The 17,163-nt window shown below is 35.5% G+C and overlaps 1 protein-coding gene across 3 annotated transcripts in view; it reads right to left on the bottom strand.

The window, feature by feature from the left end:
* The window catches only part of ANO3 (anoctamin 3), a 429,363-nt gene that overhangs the window by 281,757 nt on the left and 130,443 nt on the right, over nt 1-17,163 (bottom strand). The window contains exon 1 of one of the 3 annotated variants that reach the window (XM_064365094.1): nt 2,610-2,802. The exons of the other annotated variants lie outside the window; for them this stretch is intronic. Coding sequence (XP_064221164.1) covers nt 2,610-2,655 — 46 coding nt within the window. The 5' untranslated portion in view covers nt 2,656-2,802. Of the gene's footprint in view, nt 1-2,609; nt 2,803-17,163 lie in introns of those variants that run through there. 3 annotated transcript variants of the gene reach the window in all.

A 17,163-nucleotide genomic window follows, 5' to 3' on the forward strand; every position in this document is an offset into this window, starting at 1 on the left:
TTCATTTCACGTAAGCACTAACTGTGGCTTAGGGACATTAAATGACATAACCTGTAAGTAGAATACATTGGATGAATATCCAGGGCTCAAAATAAAGACCAGAGATTAAATTAATGATTAAATTTGGGTTTACATACAATATTTCATTTCACAGTCAACCAGTCTGGCATCTATACTATTCTATACTATACTTACACTTACCTATCAAAACCAATTTTGATCAGGGATTGGTTATTACATAGTTCTCAAATATAAAGGAGGATCCCCATGCCTTGTGTAGGGTTTAAATACGGAGTGTGTCTGTTTTTCAAGTAAGGGTGGAATTTTTTAAGTAATATGTAACAAGGGTGATTTCTGTATATATCAGTCTATTTCTAGATATTTTAAAGTTGAAATCAAAATGTTTAAGAGACATTGAGCTCACTTGATTAAAACAAAAGTACATTCCATCAACTGGATTTTTCAGCTAAATTAATTTGTAAAAGTAAACTAAAAACAAGGTTCTCCTCTTTATCTTGTCCCAGAAGAAATCATCTCTGCCTTCACATGCCAACTGTCCCTCCCATTAAAGAAAGGAAGACAGATAGAAAAGGTCAAAGGGATTAGGAATGAATTCTGTTCATGTTATATATGAAGCAAAGTCCAAATAAACTAATCACTTTGTTGAAGATTTCTCAGTAGTAAAAAAGGCAAGCTTAGAACCTAGGAGTACAGAGTTCTACTAGAGAATGTTCTCCATTTTAATGTGCAATTTTCAGGTTAATGTTATAGTGAAAAGCACATCTGAAAGTTTTTTTGTTGCATAACTCCTGGGACAGACAACATCTAGAGAATTATTTTGCTTCTTCCTATTTGAAGAATAAAAATAGCTGATCCTCAATTTGGTCTGTTTTTTCCTAATGCCCATGCAGGATTAAGAAGCCATTAACCAGAAGCACTTAGCTAAAATGGATCTTGCTTCCTTCCTGCTGGAGCACTCCTCCTCTAGGTTTGCATCCTGTTGCTCAAGTTGCCTTTTATGCCAAAAAGTAAAGGAAGACTGGAAACTAAATGGCTCATAATGCATCATAAAGGAAACAATATGAAGTGCCAACAATTGCACAATTTCTTATCACTCACTTTGAGCAATGACAATTGGTCCTAAGTTGGCAATTATTTCCTTCTTAAAAACACAACATGTATCCATACATAATACATTGTTGTGGGTGCCATTTGAAGCTTCCAGATCCCAGAAATGAGTCACCCATAGCCAGTGCATCAGAAGAGGTATTAACTGTATCAGGCTGTTGCAAAGTTCCTTTCATCTTTGTCTTCATTCTTAAAGTTTATACATGTTTAAAACGATGACTAAAGAGAATACAACTTCTTGAAGCAGTTTAACTTTCTCTGAAACCTTAAGTTGAAGTGGAATTGGATACTAGCTGAAATTTTTGTATACCCCTGCAGTCTCTCACATCACCCCCAATTTCAACATATATTTGAAACATCTTAGAGAACTTGGGCTTGAACTGAGTACAGAATTATGGAACTGGAAACTCAGTCAGTCTCATATTCTGTCTTATGCAGGAATCTCTTCAAAATTATTCCTGGTGTGTTAATGTAGTTTTGTTTAAAAAAAAAAAAAGTCAACAATCTACATAGAAACAACTTGTTGACAAAAGAAATACAAATAATATCTGGAGGGAGGGGGATGAGAATATTTACGTAAATATTTACTTTGAATGAGCAAAATTAGCATTCCAGAAATCACATATCTTAGGCACTCTCTGATTAACTGTATCATAATTACCATTAATAATTCAGCAAAGTAACAATTGTGTCATTTAATTAATGCTTCTGGACAGTACAACTTCAAAAACTGCAAATGTGCCTCAAAATAAAAATGCTCTGTAAAAAGCCTTTTAAATCAAATGAGAAACAAAGATTAAAGAGTGAGGATAACTTGGAATAATTATGGATTTGACTATGAACATACAGATTCTTGTCTCTATGCCCAGCAAGAAACTCGAGGGAGAAGCTAAAAGATATAATATGAAGTCCCTAGAAAAGAAACTTAACATCAACAAGAACTTGAAGCCCAGAATCAAGCATGGGACGTGGGCAAACAATACATTTTTCCAAGGAAGTGACAGAGCCCCTTTAACTGCAACAGGCCAACTCTGGAACTCTCCCAAGAATTCATTTATCTTATGATTGTGTAAATGCGTCTCAAGTCGACACACTTCCGTGAAGATTATTCAATATTTGAACCACAGAGAACGGCAAATATTGTTCAACATTTCTGTCCTCATGTTTCAGAGCTCTCCTGAGCTATTCGGACTATCCCTACTAAGCGTGTTTACTGCAGTGCATTGAAACAATCTTCACAGAGATATACATTAAGTCAAGTCCTGAAATGACGAATTCCGCTACTCCCAGGCACCGTGCGGAGGCTCAGAAAATCACTCATCTAGGATGCAGAGTGAAGAGGCATTTAATTTTTTTTTAACTTCACAGAGTTCTCCACCTCTGTGTCGCATAAGCCTGCAAAGGATGCTCCTACACAACTGCAAGGGCATGCAGGGGGGACGTGACGCCCACAGGGAAAGGGGAGTAGGATTCCAACTGACCTTTTTGCTGTTTAAAAGACTGAATGGAGCCTGAATGATGGACCATTTTCACTCTGCGCGTCCCCGCCGGCTTAGGGAGCTGCCCGAGAGGGAGGCGGAGGAACAGTAGCCAGACTCTCACAGGCTCCAAGGTCCAGAGCCTCCGCGAGCGCACTGCAATTCGACACCTGCCTTAGGCGGCACTTCGCTCCCCAGGCTGCGCTCGCCGGTGTCGTTGTCATGGCAACGCGGAAGGGCGGTCCGGCGTCCGGCTCCCCTTAGCGGCTACTCGGGGAATAACCCCGCATCCCCCGCACGTCCAGTGCCGCAGTGAGGGTGGGCGTTGAGCGGGGTTGGCTAGGAGTGGGAGCAGCAGACTTTACTGGAGGACTAGATATAAATCGGAGCAAACCTCTAGAGCTGCTTCTGATGCCCTCTTTGCCAGGCTTTGAGACTGGTTATTTCCTAAAAGTTGGTAGGTAAACCCTAGGACTTTTAAGGAAAGGCAAAGTTGGTCTGTGCTCTGAGAGGTATGCAGTGGCAGATGCAGAGACGGTTCTATTTTTCTTTCTTAAACTTAAGTGGGGGACAGAAAGCCACCCCAGCTTAGCCAGTAACATATTTTATTAGATAAGCTGTGTTATATGTCTAACACTTTTCACTTGAGTTTTCCTCTTCTGCTTCTGCTATTCAGACCTTGAATTATTTATGATGATGATGATTACAGACCATTTATTACCTACTTAATGACAGAGGCTGAAAAAACACTACTCACGATGCTCTATTTAATACTCATAAAAGCCCTATAACGTAGATAAAATATTACTCTGGTATTATAAAAGAAACTGAAGATCAGAGCAACAAAGAGTTCTCAGGGTCACATAAATCAACACCTTATTTGAAAGAGACGGCACCTGATACCCAAAGAAGTGAAGTAGACCTTTTTGTTTAGTTTGAGAAGTTATATTGTATTATTCATTTATTTTCTTCACCGCCTATTTTAAGTTCTAGGGTACATGTGCAGGATGTGCAGGTTTGTTACATAGGTAAACTCGTGCCATGGTGGTTTGCTGCACAGTTCACCACATCACCCAGGTATTAAGCTCAGCATCAATTTACTATTCTTCCTAATGCTCCCCCTCCCCATCCAACAGGCCTCTGTGTGTGTTCTTCCCCCATTGGGTCCATGTGTTCTCATCGTTCAGCTCCCAATTATAAGTGAAGTAACTTTTGAAAGGCAAAACTACAGTGGCCAAAATAGGACGAGGAGCTAGCTGAACACATTTTTCAGTAGGATCTCCTTTCCTCCATCTATCACTGCTTCCTGATTCAAAAGCCCTAAGTTCTCCCTGGAAGATGTAAGATGCTATTGAACAGACACATCGAAAGAGTCTGTTGCTTCCTGAGTTTTGAAGTTTTATGAAATCCACTCAGAATCAGGTGAGTAATCCAAATAAAAGCAGATGAAAAAGATGCAGAAATTTCCAAACTTTCAAAACCTCAAAAATATTGAGCTATTATCGTATGCTCTTTGATTTCACCTGAGGTGCATGATACAAAAGGAGTGAGGAGAATATAGCTTTGAACAAGCAGATGCTCTAATTATGTACAGATGCATAACAAACCACCCTGAAACTAAGCTGTAAACTACAATTTATTGTTATCGCTTATGGTTTTTACAGGTTAGCTAGGTTCAGTCAGGTGGTTATCACTCAGAGTTTCTCTTGATTGTTCAGTAACTGGGCCTAAAGTCATCTGAAGCAAAAAGAGAGAAATTGGATTCTACTCTCAGTGGGAGGGATAGCAAACAATGTGTTACCTTCTTTAATGTGTCATAATGGTCTTTCCAGAAAGAAATGCTGAGCATTCAATAAGAGCTCAGTATGCAGGCATTGAAGAAATACTTGGTCACAGACAATGAACTCAGTGTGAGTTAATCTCCAAATGAAGATCTAAAACAGAGCTCAGAGACTGCCTCCACAAGGGCTTTTAATACAGATATTGTATAGATGAGGGCACTGAAACCAAGAAGAACAAATGATTTGCTTGAGGATTTTTTTTTTAATTGTCTTCATCTAGAGTTAAAATTCTGATAGGACCCAACTTACAGATCCTTCTGATGTGGACCAACTCATTGATTCTAATGCAACCCAATTCTCCTGGGTGAGGATTAGACAATGAATTTAAGAACTAGTTCATGGCAGAAAACTAACACCCAATATGTATTAGTTACTATTATAATTATGACCCCTGTAGATCTCATTTAAATTTTTAAAACGCTTTTAAATAATGGTTTTAAAATCAGAAATATTTTTGAAATTTAAACTTTAATTCAATCTCTGGTCAGTAGGACTAATTAAAAGAATTAAAGTCCCCCTATCCATACTTCCAGGCACAGGTATCACCTTTACCTTCCTAAGATCTCTTTATTCTGTTGATCTCAGATTTTCTCCAGCCTATTTCCTGATCTAAAACCCAGCAGGAGATAAATATGTATCTTTCAGAACTAGAAATGAGTTGAGATTTTGAAACTCATTGGATTTATTTTCCCAAGAAAAGAATGTTTGTTATTATTTCTAACATCCTTGCACCCTAACCTCCTTGGTGGAGCTATGATTAAACTATCTTGTCATAAAGTTAATTACTTTTCTTAAAATTAGAAACATTTTAGGTTGGACTGCCAGATTGACTAGCAGGGGATTCAAAGAACATCTTTGCTTGTTTTAAAATCGGTCTTTTAGGGGAGGTTGCTAGAGGAACAGCTTTGTGAGGGGCTGAGGAAATTTGACGCACCATCTGCTTTATAGGAAGGCAGTGCAAAGAGAAGAAAAAAATTTTCTCTGTGTGTGTGTGCACATGCGTGTGCATATGTGTGTGTGTAAAGAAAGTACGTTTTGGAAGTACAGAAAGAGGAGTTTGGCAAAAACCCTCTTTTTTAACTAAAAATAAAAATTCTGTGATGTGGTAAAAGGAAGCATTTTGATAGACATCTCCATTTCGGAAAGTTTAAGAATGGATATTAAGTAGTCTTACTAAGGAAAGCTAAACTATGAACTATGTTGAGTTGCTTTTTCTTAATATTGTTAGTTTCAAACATTTTTCTCCAAATTCTAATGACATGCAAAAATGCTTATATAATGTTTAATGAGGGGCATGATTCATATATAATACACAGTATAGTCTTGACTATGTTTTCTAAAGTGGAAAAAAATAAAATACTAAAAATAAACATGTGAAAATGTCTGGAGTAATCATGCTTGCAAATTGAGTTAAGGGTAATATTTTTAATACTTTAATATATTTTTATCACGTTCATACTTTCTACCATGATATATGTTGATTTTATCCTGATTACATACATACATACATCTTCAATCCCCATACATGAGTTGTCTTGCTACAACTTCAATTTTTATCTTTCTAGTTTCTCTCCGTATATTAAAGACACAAACCAGTTCTGCAAAAAAGTCACATACTATCATAAAAGGAGAAATGGGGTGAAATTTAACAATTTTCTCCCTAAAAGCCTATGGTTCTGGCCACATGTGATAGTGTAACAACAGAATTAAGTAGATTCATCCTGCTGATACCTAGGCTATATGCTCAGAGTAGCATTCAGAAATGGTACTACTGATGGATGTGTCTAAGATAAAGTCATGGAGGAAAATCAGCAGCCTCAACCTTCGCTGAGTCCAGCCTTCAGAAGTCTTACAAAAAGAATTTGAAAAAAAATCAATTCTCAAGTGCTTGAAGCACATGGCATTTTGAAGAGACAGGAACACAAAATGATTTGTGTGAGAAGACAGCATCAGGGGAAAGTAGATGCGTGAGACAAAAGAGGTGATGATGGGTTAAACAATTCATATCTTAGACCCCTGCTCAAAATCTTAATAATTATTTCAAGTTGCTTGTAGGATTAAGTCCATGTTTTTTAATGTGTCATCAGCTACTTTGTCCCATACATCTTTTGGATATGTCAGCTGCCTTAATTGTAGTGATTGTATCACATGTGTTTGCTCATGTTCAAACTCATCAAATATTAAATATGTGCATTTTTTGCAAATCAATTATACCCCAATAATGTTGTTAAAAATAAACATAATTTAATCTATTCAAACAAAAATCATCAAGTCCATGTTCACTGCTTTACCATTCAAGTAGCTCCATATTTTCTTGCAGCACTTTCCAATATTGTTTCAAAGACTTTTACAAACTCTTTTAATCCTCTATTGCTTTCTTCCTTATTGATCTTTCTGCCTTTGCTGCTGCTGCTGTTTTCTCCACTGGGAACCATTGTCCTAAAACTCCTATCCTGCTCACAAGTTTTCTCTACACCTATTTATCCTTCAGGGAGCAATGCCATTTCTTGCATGAAGACATGCTTTATCTACATCTACTGACTACAAAGCCAGTTAGATGTAAATTTAGCCTTCTCTGATTTCCATAGAGTATGAATAACATCATTTTTTGGCATTTTTTATAATGTTTCTACCAAGTATTATACATGTATGCTTTTGAAAGTAGGCACATACTTTTCTACCAGTCAAAAAGAAATTCTTTAAAATAGACTTCAGCTTGGCTCACTTTTCTATTTGTCACAGTGCCTAAAAGATGGTTGACACATAAAAGCTGACCAAGTAAGTGTTGCTGAATAAATGACTTTCCATAATCCTCAACTACTCTTTATTATTTATGAAAGTAATCTAGTATTAAGACATTCAAACAAATGTCAGTGTGCTAATTGCTCTTTGAAATTTACATACAAGTCTGGATTTGCATTGCTTCATTATATTTCTTCTTTTAGGTAGATAATTTAATAAAGACTCATCTTGCTGTACTGGTTTGAAAACCTAAGAATGTAATAATCATTGATTAATTTGCCAGGCTCTGCCCAACTTTGTAAGCTCTTAAACTGATATTCTGGTCATATAAACAACTTTACCTCATTTTGCTGAATTGCCATGCTTTTGAGCAAAACTGATACTCAGCTAGTATCCTGGGTGTGATTGTACTAGTTATTTGTTGCTGATGTCTCTTCTGATAGTTTGGCCTCTGCCTGACAGGTCTAGGCCTGTGTCTTTTTGGTTGTTTAGGTGTTTGTTTGTAGAAAGAGGGAAATGGAGGTAACCTTTGTAGTTATAGATTTACTTTCTAGAGATAATACATGGGTGACTCCAGAAGCTAGGGTGACTAATTGAGTGAACAACATGGTCTCTATTTGAACATGACTAGGCCAGTTATAAAAGTAACAACATAATGCTAAGCAATCATTTAAAAATTAATTGTGCATGAATACTTATTTACTGATAAAAATGATTAATACATTATTTATTGATAAAAGCAGACTGCAAAAGGATATTGATCCATTTTGGCAAAAAAAGTATGTGCATAGATATATCCCTAATGGTAAAATTCAAAATATAGCTAAGCCTAGATGGAGGAGATGGGGTGAATAGATTTATTTTTTCATTTTGCTTATTGATATCTTAATTTTATTGTCCATTCATTCATTCATTCATAGAGTAACTTTATGTTCTCAGTTGCCTTTTATCTTAGTGTAATTATTAATAGCCTCAAGCTTTTAAAAAGTGTGCTTATTTGGACAGTAAGTTATGTGGTCATTCTAACCATCAAATATGCATTATTTATGCTATAAAAATAAATATCAAAAGGGAAAAATGATAACTACATTTAAATTACTTAATAGAAAATGGTTTTATAAACCATTTTAATCCAATAATAACACAGATTTGAAATTGAAAAAAATCAGCACTTGGCCATGGAGGGCCTCTTCTTGACTTAGCAGAGATATGTGGAAAGGGTGCCTCACTTTGGGATTCTAGATCATAAACTCTGTGTCCTAGCATGCTGTCTAACTGTGGGAAAACAAATTTGTCTCCTTGGACCTAGTCTTTAATCTGTAATAAGGCTGATGACTTAGATGTTCACTAAAGGTCATTCCATCTCCTCATATTCTAGTCTTTGCTGAAAGAGAATTTTATGCACTCTGGTTTCAGAAATATAATCTCTGTGGCTGATTTGACCAGGAATTATTCCTTTTTCCCCTCTAAAGGAAAATAGTGAAAATAGTAAAGGAAATCCTCATTGATTCAAATATACAAATAGAAGCTTTGTAGCAACCCTAACTTGAGTGGGGTCTGAAATTAAATATTGTGATATTATGAAGAGACAAATAGTTCAACAATACAAAAGTCTTAGGATGAAAAGATTTTTGAAGTATTTAATTTACTTATGAAAATAAATATTGGTGATGTGAAACTATGTATCAATAATTAATCTGCCAGCTATAGTCTTTAGATTCATTAAAGTAAATCTAAATAATCCATATTTAACATTACTGAAGAGTCAATCATATAATGTTGCCTTGAGAAATATTCAGTAAAACATATTTTATATCAAATAAAATTCTTCTTACTTCCTTACTGTAATTCCTCTAAGTAATAGGAGAAAGCTTTCTTTTCAGTATAGTTAACAAATACACACTGGAATCTATGTGCAAAATTCAGCTAGGATATATATTTTTAGTCATTGCAAGCTTTATAGAAAAAAAAAATACCCTGCCCATCTTTGTAATTACGTTAGGAATAGATAGCAAATGGTTACATAAGCCCTAAGTGTTTGAAACTTCAAGTCTTCCAAATTTGTGGTGTTTTATTGTAAAACAATGGTAGAATATTTGGAAAAAATTTTATAGCATTACATTTTGCACAATAAAAACAAGGGTTTGCATATGATCCCTCTTAGGAAAGTTTGCATGTTAGCTCTAATGACTACATTTTCCAGTTTTCAAATCAGATTTTTCACCAGGAAATTGAACCCTTGAGCTCATCCTTTTCCTTTCCCACTTGTTCAGTGCAATCAGGAGCAACCAACCAATTTCATTGTACCTGTTAGTTTCACTAAAATATTTTTAAGGTATTTAATACATTATCACCCAGAACCTTGCCACATATAAATATTTGATTGGGAGTACCTAATTTTGTGTAGTTTTGTTGTTACATCTGTCTCCAGACTGCCTTTGGACTCAAGATTGAAACATCAGCTCTTTCTTGGGTTCCCAGCCTACTGGCTGGCACTGCAAAATTTTGGCTTAACAGCCCCCATGTGAGCCAATCCCTTAAAATAAAGTGTTCTCTATATATACATCTAATTGGTTCAGTTTCTCTAGAGAACACTGGCTAGTACAGATTTTGGTTGTTGCCTTTGTCAATGAGTGTTTATTTAGTAACTAATTTTGTTCTGGGCTCATTTTTAAAGTGTATATTCTTTGTGTTGTCCAGTCATTGGCATGTCTTTCAAATTCTTAGTAGTCAGCTAATTTGATGGAGATTTCCTTAAATGTTGTGGTATGATTAAATCCCACTCCTTGCTGAGGGTCTCAGTGTGTATTTTGGGCTACACCTGGCAGACAATGTACAACTTTGCCTACACCTTCACTTATGGCTTGCACAGTCTCAAGGTTAGTTGACATGAGAGATAAGGTCTTTTCTCAGCATATGTGCAGCTCCACAAACATATGTGGTCATTTAGATATCCAAAAATATGTCAAAACTTTCCAAAGTTCCCTATGAACAGCTCATTGCCAGATTTTCCTTTTACATTTTTCAGTCAGCCTCTTATTTACCTCAATTGCTATTGCTAACTCAGTCAGCTGTGATGTTAAATATTGCCTCTGATTGTTTTTGGCAAACACTCTGAAGGTAGGGTTTTTCTTATCTACAAAGCTCTGAGTCAGATCAGATAAACAGAAACCTGATGAATGTGGCTTTTACAGATAGGTCAAATAATGATATTTCTCTGGAGATGGAGCATGTGCTGCTAGGCAGCTGATTTTCACAGCTTCTGTGTTTGTAAGTCTACTGGTTTTCAAGAGTGTCACAGAGCTGGTAAGAGGGAGGTGGGAGTATGGGAAATTAAAATGCCACAAAGCTTACTATTCTTACCACAATTCAGCTTTTTTTCTAAATAAACACATTGAATTGTTGAAAGCTTTGGATTGATTTCTAGAATTCTAAGAATTAATTTGTCAATTTTTGCCTGTATTTTCTTTGCTTTAATGGAAGAGAAATTGTTTTAGGTTCTTAGTCCATAATTCTGGAAGTTCTTTTCTTCTATTCTTGATTTTCTCATGTTCAAGCATTGCTTCTGCAGGCACATTGAGTCTGTATTTCCTCTGAGGCTAGGAGAGTACAGGAAGCCCACATGTTTTGAAATAGTTAATATAGGTTCTTAAATAAGGACCAATGTCTCCTGAATCACAGATCCATAAGAAAAAAAGCCTCCTTTACATTCATCCACCCCAAGCAGTTTTTCTAGCCATTTAATATTCAACAACAGTAAGACCACAACCCCAGTAAGTCTGGGGGGAAGTTCATCCAAAGGATTCCAGTGGTCAGAAATAGGGAAATCTGACAAATCAAAGCTCAGACAGAGTAAAATAAAACTGCCAAAGCAGATACTGATCTTTAAATAGTTTTTAAAAATGTTCTCAAGAGAACCTAAAAGAAACAAGAGCCTAATAGCACCTAGCACCCCATATTTTGGGTTTTGACACCTTTCTCCAGTAAAAGAACCCAGGGTTCTTTGAAGAAATAGCAGATTTTGAGACTGGGGCAGCGGATATATCAGTTGAGCCTGGAGCACCTTGAAGTGTCAGAAAGTAAGAAAGTGATTAAAAGAAACACACATTGATGAAGGCAGTCAATGGGGTCACAGAAACCAATGGAAAGAGGTCCCAATGGTCACAGTTGAGAAAATGTGGGCATTAAAATAGATGAAGTAATATTGGATTATAACAAGGTATAAAATGTATATCCATGAGTCCATACTGATATAAGTAATTAACTGAATAAATGGGGAAGAAAAGACAAATGTCCCATACAGAACAATTCCAAATAAATGATGTAACCACTCTGCCCTAAAAGACAAGAAGCAAATTCTCTATTTCTGAGTATGAGCTGAGTACAGTGACTTCCTTACAATGAGTACAGTATGGAAAAGGGGAAGAACACTACCTTTACAGTAGAGAAACTTGCTAAACATTACTTCAGTCAGGTGACTAAGGTCAACATCAACAGCCATAAATCTAATTGATAATTTGTACCTTTCATAGGATGTAATGAAAATCGCACATTCTTTCTGTGTACCTCCCCAAACCCGATCATTCCTTTCTAACCATAAGAAATACTATTAGAGGATTATGCTATAATATACTTGGACCAATAAGCCTTAAAACTGTCAGTGTCATCAAAACCCAGGAAAATCTGAGAAACTGTCAAGTCAAGAGGAACCTAAAGAGACATGACAATGGCATGTAATGGACTAACCAAGAAGAGATCCTGGAACAGAAAAGAGATGAGGTGATAATGAAGAACATATGAATAAACTATAGGTTTTAGTTGATAATAATGTATGAATATTGGTTCATAAACTGTAATAAAAATACTAATATTAAGACAATAATAAAGGAAATTGTGCAGGGGGAGGGGTATACAGGAATTCTCTGTATATCCACTCAATGTTTTTATAAATGTAAAACTGTTCTTAAAATAAGTATATTAATAAAAAATAGGTCTTCAGTTATATTCAAATGCAAATAATAAGTAGACTTTCTGGAGCCAAATGCCTTGTTTATTCAACTAAAATATGCAGCACATAAACTGAAAGAAAGCTTCATAGTTAGAACCAAATTAGTGATCGAGAGGATCAAAGGTAAGAATCATCACACAGCCAAATAACATTATAAGAAGAAATGACAGAATAAAATATAAAAAAAAACTTGAAGAATGGAACCATGATTACTTTTGTAGGAGTAATAAAAATGCTATGAGAAGCAAGAAGAATAAATTACTGCAGTGTAGCAATAATTAAACAATGATGGAGGAAATTTCACAGAAATAAAGATAAAGCTTTTTTGGATATAGACTAGAAGGTTAAGCAAAGATACTTATCCTGACATATCTTTTAAAATTCTTGACCGCTAAGGAATTTTATAGGGCTGCAAGTGAAAGTAATAAAATATTGATGAAGGGAAACAGGAAAGAGATTGATATCAGACTTCTTATTTGCCATGCTGGAAGCTAGAATAGCTTCTTTAGATTGATGATAAAATATGACTACATCCCGGAATCACATGGCTAGATGAGACAATTTATTCTTGAGTGTAGGAAGACATTTTGAGAATTTGTAATATTTCAGGAATATAGAGCTTATAGAACTTGTTTTATTAAAATAGATGAGAAAAAATCTAGTCAAAAAACAAATAAATCAGAAGATAGATTCCAAGATTTATGAGTAAAATATACCAATATCAAAACTGTATCTATTTATTTATCTTAAGTACAAGGGAATAATAATACACTTTCCAGGGGAACTTAATATAAGAGCCAGAAAATATATTGAAAAGAAAGGGAACACTGTTAAATAAATTCCAATTTGTTATCAATTCTCTCAGCAAATCCAGGTGATTGGGAGTAGGGGGAATAAAAATGTTACAGAAGTCTATCAAGGAGATGGTGGATAAGAAAGAAAAAGTAAAAAGTGAAATACTCTTAAGAATTCCTTTTACTGGGAAGGGATCAAGTAGGACACAAATAGAAGCATGTGTCTTGATGACAAAATAGTTTTATTTAAGTCATTTGATTATGAGGACAAAAAAAATAAAAGTAATATGTAATGAATGAGAAAAGAATAGTACATTGTCTAAGGAGAAAACAAAGTACATTGCATCTTGAATCAAACCAGGAACTATAAGGAAAAGGAAAACGTGCTCATCAATGAGAAAGAAGTGAAAAGTGAAAAGCAAGATGGAATGTATAAAATCAAGCATATTAGCCAGTGCTCACAATATAAATGGATGCATTCCTTCTACTAAAATACAGAGAGCTATGTTAAATTAAATCAAGATATATGTACATTGATGAAAATAGAAATATTTAATGCAAGGTAAAAAGGCAGTGGGCAAAGTAGGTAAATGCAAACAAAATAGTAATTAGGACTGGTAATATTAACATCAATCAAGGTAGAATTTCAGATTAGAAGAACTAAAATGTTAAACAGAAACATTATGTGAAGGTATGAGTATAATTTATAAATAAGATATAATATATATTTTACGTGCCAAACCATACAGCATTTAATGTAAAATTAAACTATTAGACAACCAAGAAAATAATAAATTACAAATATAACGGGAAACAATATATACATCTAAATTTTTAAAAAGAGTATAGTAAAAAGTAAACAAAGATCTAGATTATTTCTACATTCTGTTAACTTCATTTAACAGAAGTTTTTAAGAGCATACAACATCTTCGTAGTTTGGGGACATTTATAAAAATTGGTTGTGTGCTTTGTCATTTCTGTTCTGTATCAACTTTGCTAAACTACAACTATGTTCTCCAGAATCTCATTCCCTTTGTGGTTTCAACTAATCAAAAGAATATTTGTGGAAGATGTAGGAAGCTGAAGGGAGGTAGCAGACATTATACTCTGTAGGTCATTTTGTTTAGGAGTGATTAGAGAATAACACCAATAACATGAGACAGGAAGGTAGATTCTAGCTAGAACTTGTTCTTTCCAGCACTGTGTCCAGCTCTTTTTCTCTATAGTAACTCCAGCCCAGCAGGAGGTACAGAGGCAGTAGCTTGTCCATAGGCTGCCCCATTAGCACTGCATCATGATCTCACTCCAGATTTCCTGCAAGCTCTGATTTTTCTGCTACACCAGTGTTTAAGAAGGGCTGGTTCATGACTTTTCTCTAATCCTTCTACTTTCTCTTTTGGATTCTGATTGTCTCACAAATCTTAAAATTGGGTAAGTTCTTAGTCCTAAAATAAAGCTCTTCTCCTGCAATACTTAAAATAGTTCTCATTCTGCTCCCTTGATTGTACTCTGATTGGTAAAAATAAATAAAAATTTCTTTAAAAAAATAAGGTGTTAAAAAATTGTCAAATCCTAATAAAAATAAATAATTTAAGGTGGTAAAATTTTTTTCTCTGGAAGTCATAGAAATATAAGTTGAAATAACAAGGTACCTTTAAAAACTTTTCTCATTAGCAAAAATGAAAAGGAGCCACGATATCTAGTTTTTTAGGATATGTTAACAAAGGTATTGCATCATACATTAATTTGGAGCTATAAAGTGTTAGAGACAATTTTAACCAATAATACATCTCTCCTGGATGGCTATGCCATACAAGCAAAGCAGCCATTAGTAATGATCCATATGTCAAGGTGTTTATTGCATCATTTTTCTTGGCAGCAAAACAATGGAAACAAAATTAATACCCAATAATATGGTTAATGATTGTTTATCCTACCATGAAGTCTATCCAATTATTTGAGTAGGTAGAAAACATATAGCAAGTTACACACTAGGTTATTAACATGGGTGGGCAGGTTAAGATGGCAAGATGGAAGAAGAGAGAAAAAAAGGGAGTAAAAAAGGGAAAAAGGCAGGTGCAGTGGCTCATGCCTATAATCCCAGCGCTTTGGGAGGCTGAGGTGGGAGGATCACTTGAGTCCAGGAGTTCCAGACTGACATCATAGAATGACCCTGTCTCTACAACATAATAATAATAATAACGTTAGCTGGAAGTAGTGGCACACACCTGTTGTTCCAGCTACTTGGGAAGCTGAAGTGGGAAGGTCATGTGAGCCTGGCTGTTTGAGGCTACAGTGAGCCTTAGTCCTGCCATTATGCTCCAGTCTGGGCAACAGAGTGAGACTCTGTCTCAGAAAAAAATACAAAGGGCTAGGGGAAGAAAACAACTATAGATTCAAAAGGAGATGTATTGCCACATATATGCATTTATGTAAAATTATGTATATGTATGGGTAAAATAAAACTAAACATTAAAACAAATTCTTATACATTTAGCCCAACATAATTTATGCACCAGATTTATCCATATTCTTCAGTATGAACCCTCAACTTGGTCCAAAATATACTCCTAGATGTGCCTCATAAAAATAACCCAAAATACCTCATTTTGTTTCGTCTTTTTGGAATGTTCTCCACCTGATGTTCATCATACAAGTTCTCCAAGGACCAGTTGATATGACATCTTTCCTCCGAATACACCAGCCCACACAAAGTGTCTTCTGAACTTCTTCATCCTTACTAAATAATTTAGCACTTAATTATATAGAACCATGAATTGTTCTCTGATTCTTTTATGCTGTCAGTCGTGTCTCCCTACCGATTAGTCCTATTCTAAGTTTCTATTTCTTTTAACAGATGCATCACCAAATTGTACCTTTTGGGTTGTGATTGTTATATACAGCATAATGCTTAGTCTTTGGTTTTCAAACAGGGATGCAGCTGGGAAAGTATGCAGCCATGACCTCAGAAGATCTTAGTTAAAATTGCATTCTGTTCATTGCTGTGGAACGTGCCTGAGTACATTGTATTTCTCCTAGCCTTGGTTCTAATATCTGTAAAATAGTTCTCTGAGGCTTAAAATACATTTTAAAACAGCCTGAATTGTGGAAAGAGTTCTGAGTCAGGGAGCCTGACCTTGATCCTAAACTCTGTAACAGTTTATCTCATATAGCACCTAGCAATTTTTTACCTGTCCTTCTGCATCCATGTTATTTCTCACTGAGACTAGCTATGACAGTTGTGCTACCAAGTACTAGTGTTACCTTATAATTTATTTTCTGACAAGTATATCTTTGAACATTAAAGGGATTGTTATTAATCATTACACTGAATGGGACCGCAGGCATAAAGAGGGATTGTCTCTGGTCAACTAGGAACTATGTGGACCACATCTAGAGTAAATATGCAGCCACAGTTGCCGCATTTGTGTGTAGCAGGAGATAATTCTATTTTCTATTTACCCCTTCTGTTCTCACCCTTAACCCCAGTGGAGAGGAAAGGTCTTTAGTAAAAGAGTAGACACACTCTTTGTTGGCATTATTAATCAATTACTCTATGAGGTAGAGTCAATATTAATAGGGTGATGTTTTGTTTATTTTGCCCTCTATCAAACATTTTAAGGTTATAAGGTAGTGGTTTTAAGTTGATGAACATGAGACAAATCTGATTCTGGGTTGTCTTATTTGGTCGATGGAGTATTTCTTTAAAGCATGCGAAAGCATCTCCAATATTCTAAAGTGAGATAGATAGATAGATAGATAGATAGATAGATAGATAGAGATCCAGATTTGCAATTTCTCTTGAAAAAAAGGAAAGAGAACATCTCTTAAAAGTGAAACTTTAGGATTCCGTGTTTGAATCTCCTTCCATGAACACTCCCTTCGTGGAAGCCATCTTTCTCTCTCCTGGATTTCCCCTCTGGGATCCCCTTCCACACTCTCTTGTGGAAGCCTGTCTTCCCCTCCTAAACTCCATCTCTCTCTATTCCTTTCCACTCAGTGTGGAAGCTGCTTTCCTCTCCTGGAGTCCATCTTTCTGGATTCTCTCACTCAGTGTGAGAGTTAGCTGTATCTTTCTCTCTCCTCCTCCTGTTTCTCTCTTTGTCTCTAAATAAATCACTTTCTACAAACAAACAAAAAAGTGAAACTTTATTCCCACTTGTCAAGGTTA

This window comes from Aotus nancymaae, unplaced genomic scaffold (genome assembly GCF_030222135.1).
Source record: "Aotus nancymaae isolate 86718 unplaced genomic scaffold, 86718_ANA_hifiasm-v0.15.2.pri h1tg000059l, whole genome shotgun sequence".
Lineage (NCBI taxonomy): Eukaryota > Metazoa > Chordata > Mammalia > Primates > Aotidae > Aotus > Aotus nancymaae.